This window comes from Nicotiana tomentosiformis, chromosome 10 (assembly GCF_000390325.3).
Source record: "Nicotiana tomentosiformis chromosome 10, ASM39032v3, whole genome shotgun sequence".
Classification (NCBI taxonomy): Eukaryota; Viridiplantae; Streptophyta; class Magnoliopsida; order Solanales; family Solanaceae; genus Nicotiana; species Nicotiana tomentosiformis.
In genome coordinates, this window is record NC_090821.1 from 27760635 (window position 1) to 27764905 (window position 4271).

A 4271-nucleotide genomic window follows, 5' to 3' on the forward strand; every position below is an offset into this window, starting at 1 on the left:
AACGTCCGCCCTTTGTTCTTTTGTTGCTTGGAGAATGGATCTGATTGGTCCTATTGAGCCAAAAGCTTCAAATGGGCATAGGTTCATCTTTGTTGCAATCATTTATTTTACTAAGAGGGTGGAGGTCGTGATATCATCCATGGAAACTCAATGTCATTAAAAGAGAAGGATGAAGCTCTGGAAGCTCCAAGAAGGCCCATGACAAGGTCTCAAATAAAGAAATTTCAAGACAATCTTAATGAGCTTCAATTGGCAATTAAAAAGTGTCTTATAATAGAAGAAGAGCTCTAGCACAAAGGAGGATCTTTGGGCCAAGTATTACAACTATTTGGAGGCCCATATTAAAGTCCAAGAGGAGATGGAATGAGGCCCAAATATGTCCCAAAAAGAGGAATTTTCAGCAGCCCAAATAAGCCCAAAAATAGTTTTTAGAATATATATTTAATAGTTATTTTAATATATGTTGACTTGTATTGGTCTATGTGTATGTTGGCTACATTGGTCTTAGTGTGAGTATTTTTCTATGTTTCTAGGGAATATAATTCCCATTTAATGAAGTCTTGACTAGCTCCTTCTTTACTACTATATAAAGGGGTGCTTGTCTTTTATTATGAATAACAACATTGAAGATTAATATTATTATTGTGAACTCTTTTGAACCTTTGTGAACTTTACTTTGAGATTTATTTTGTGATATCTTTTATTTCTTTTGATATTCTTCGAAGGCGACTAGTTTTTTTTACTAGTTATTGTCGTAAGCTATTCAAACTAGAAATCAAGAAGTGAATCTAGTTCTTGATTAGCTTATCTCTAGTGAAGGCAATTGGTTTCATAACCAACTTGTTGTCATTAGGATCTTGTCAAAATCTAGATAAACATAATCTCGGGGTTCTTGGAACTTCCCTTGAATTTTCATATATCTAGTTTATTTTTCTTGCTTTTCTCAATTCAATTGCATTTCTTTACTGCTTCCGCATTTCTTCAACTTATTTTCTTTAAGTTCTTGGATTTCCCAACCTTTGTGTTATCAAGTGGTATCAGAGCGGTTATATCAAGATTTCGTTCTTGATAAATGGGAATATCATATTGCTCTTCAAAAAATCAAATTTTATTTGTGTTTGTTTTTAAAGTTAAGAAAGGAAACAAGAAGTGGGGATCCTAGATCTTTAAGGTTAAGAAAAAAAATTCAATTTTTATTACTCCTTTGATCTTATTCAAAAAATCCTTTCCTTTGTTCGAGTTTTATTTCAACTAAATCCTATTCTTTCTAGGATTGGTTCTTCACTTTCTTTGGTACCCCAAAATTTCTTATTTTATAACTAAGTGCTTTGATACAATTTGGATTTAATTATAAATCTACAAGGTATTTTTTCAAAGGTTAATTGAGGGGAAAAAGGCAAGAGTGAGTGAGAACAATTGAGGGAAAGAGCCAAAGTTTGAGTGATAACTATTTTTTTAAAAGATGTCTCATACAAGCTATGCACCAACAATTTGAGAGATGGAACTTGTAATTCCAAGAGATAAGGAATACTATTGCTGAATAAAATGAGATAATAGCTACACTTAGGAGGGCAAATCAACCTAATGTACAACCTCAAAATAATCCTAGGCCTCATAATAGAAGAAATATACCCCATGTCCCCATTGTAAATCAAGAAAACCCTATAGATAATTTTGTTGATGATCTTGATATAAATCTAGATAAGGTGGGAAGAGATAGGAGGGGACAATGAGGTAGAGTAGAAGATGATAATATTAGTAGCATAAAAATAAAGATGCCATCTTTCAAGGGCACAAGAGACTCAGACTTGTACCTTGATTGGGAGCGGAAAGTTGAGGTCATCTTTGACTGTCACAACTACTCTGAAGGCAAGAAGGTTAAGCTTGACGTTGTTGAATTTTCTAATTATGCATCTATTTGGTGGAAAAAGCTTACAAGGGACAGGCAACAAGATGGAGAACCACCCATTGCTACTTGGACCGAGATGAAGAGTCATGAGGAAGAGGTTTGTGCCTTCCCACTTTCAAAGAGACCTACAACTACGTCTTCAGATTTTGAAGCAAGGAACCATGACTGTTGATGAATACTTTAAAGCTATGGATATGGCTATGATCCAAGATAATTGTATGGAAAAAGAAGAGGCCACTATGGCTAGATTTCTTAATGATTTAAATAGAGAAATAGCTAATGTAGTAGAGATACAACAATATGTAACTATAGATGAGTTAGTAGATTTGGCTGTAAAAATATAAAAGCAAAATAAAAGAAGGCAAGAAGCTAGCTCATGGAGAAGTCATCCAAACACCAATTTCAAGAAGCCATGGACAAAACAAGAAGTGATTTCTAGACATCAAGAATACAAGGGGAAAGGTAAATTTGATGAGAAAGAGGGAGGTAAAGCTTTCAATTCTAGATCCTCTAAACCTTCTAGTTCCATTCAATGTTAAAATATCATGGAATAGGCCATATGATGCATGAATCTCCAAATAGAAGAAATATTCTTTTAAGAGAAGATTGAGGACATGAGAGTGAAAAAAGTGAGGAAGAAAAGGGAGGAGTAAGTGAAGATGACGTAAAACTTCCTAACGATAATTTGGTTAGGGTAGTTAGGAGGACTATAAATGGAGAATATGAGGGAGAAAAAAGTGAGGAAGAGGAAGAAGAGGAAAGTGTGAGTGAAGATGATTTAGAGTTGCCTTTTAATGATGCTTTGGTTGGGGTAGTTAGGAGGATTATGACTATTAATTTAGGAATCAATAGTGAAGAGCAAAGGGAGAATATATTTCATACTAGATGTGGAATAAACGAAAAAACTTTTATAATTATTGATAGTGGTAGTTGTGCTAATGTAGTGAGTTCACACTTAGCGAACATGTTAGCGCTTACATGTATGAAACACCCTAAGCCCTATAGACTCCAATGGTTGAATGATAGTGGTGAATTGAAAGTTAACAAACAATGCATGATTTCCTTCAATGTTTGTAGGTATGTGGATGATGTTCTTTATGATTTGGTTTCTATGCAAGCTTATCACATATTGTTAGGTCATCCGTGGTAATATGATAGGAATATTATTCATGATGAAAGAAAGAATAAATATTATCTTGAGCTTAATGGCAAGAAGTATACTCTTGCACCTTTAAGTCCTTCTCAAGTGTTTGAAGATCAAAAGAGATTGAGGGAAATAATGGAAAAACAAAGGGCAGGAAAAAGAAGTGAGCTTGAGGGAAAAGAAAAGAAATAAGGCCAAGAGATAAAAAAAAAAAAAAGAGATGGCCAAGAGAGAGTGAGAGAGATAGAGAGGGCAGCAAATTGAGCAAAGTGGTAAAAGAGGGTTTGAGTGATAAAATGGAAAGTTTTGGTGAGGGTAAAGAGGCAAAGAAAAAGAAAAAGGAGAGTTTCTACATAAAAGCCAAAGAGTGTTTGAATGCAAGAAAAGAGGGGCTTCCCATTATACTACTTACTTACAAAGAAGTTTTGATTAATTCTGATTTACTAACTTCTTCTTGGCCAAGTTGTGTTTCTTATCTTTTGCAGGATTTTGATGATGTCTTCCCTGAGGATATTCCTAAAGGTCTGCCACCTTTGCATGGAATTGAGCACCAAATCCACTTTGTGTCTGGAGCACAAATTCCAAATAGGCCTTCTTATAGGAGTAATCTAGAAGAGACAAAAGAGCTTCAAAGGCAAGTTGAGGAATTGCTTGAGAAAGTTTTGTGAGAGACAATATGAGTCCTTGCTCTGTTCATGTCCTATTGGTACCCAAAAAGGATGGAAATTGGAAGATGTGCGTGGATTGTAGAGAAATTAACAAGATAACGGTAAATTATGGCCATGCTGTCCCTCGTCTTGATGACATGCTGGAATAACTGCATGGATCCAAAATCTTTTCTAAAATTGATCAAAAAAGTGGTTACCATCAGATTCGAATGAATCCTGGAGATGAATGGAAAACTGCTTTTAAGACCAACTATAGGCTTTATGAGTGGTTAGTTATGTCTTTTTGCTTGACTAATGCACCCAACACCTTCATGAGATTGATGAATCATGTTTTTAAGGATTTTCATAGAATATTTGTCGTGATTTATTTTGATGATATTTTGATTTATTCTAAAATTCTAGATGAGCATGTGGAATACTTAAAATAAATTTTTGAAGTTCTTAGAAAGCAACACTTGTTTGCTAATCTTAAGAAGTGCACTTTTTGTGTGGATCGTATGGTATTTTTGGGCTTTGTGGTTAGTTCTAAGGAAGTTGAAGTCGATGAAGA

General features: G+C 34.5%; 1 protein-coding gene across 1 annotated transcript; it reads left to right on the forward strand.

The window, feature by feature from the left end:
* The first annotated feature begins 1775 nt into the window (after positions 1-1775).
* On the forward strand, positions 1776-3245 carry LOC138899916 (uncharacterized). The gene is made up of 4 exons (XM_070186617.1): positions 1776-2006; positions 2053-2225; positions 2603-2986; positions 3068-3245. The coding sequence occupies exons 1-4, from the start codon at positions 1776-1778 to the stop codon at positions 3243-3245; spliced, it is 966 nt and encodes a 321-aa protein (XP_070042718.1).
* Positions 3246-4271: the final 1026 nt, after the last annotated feature.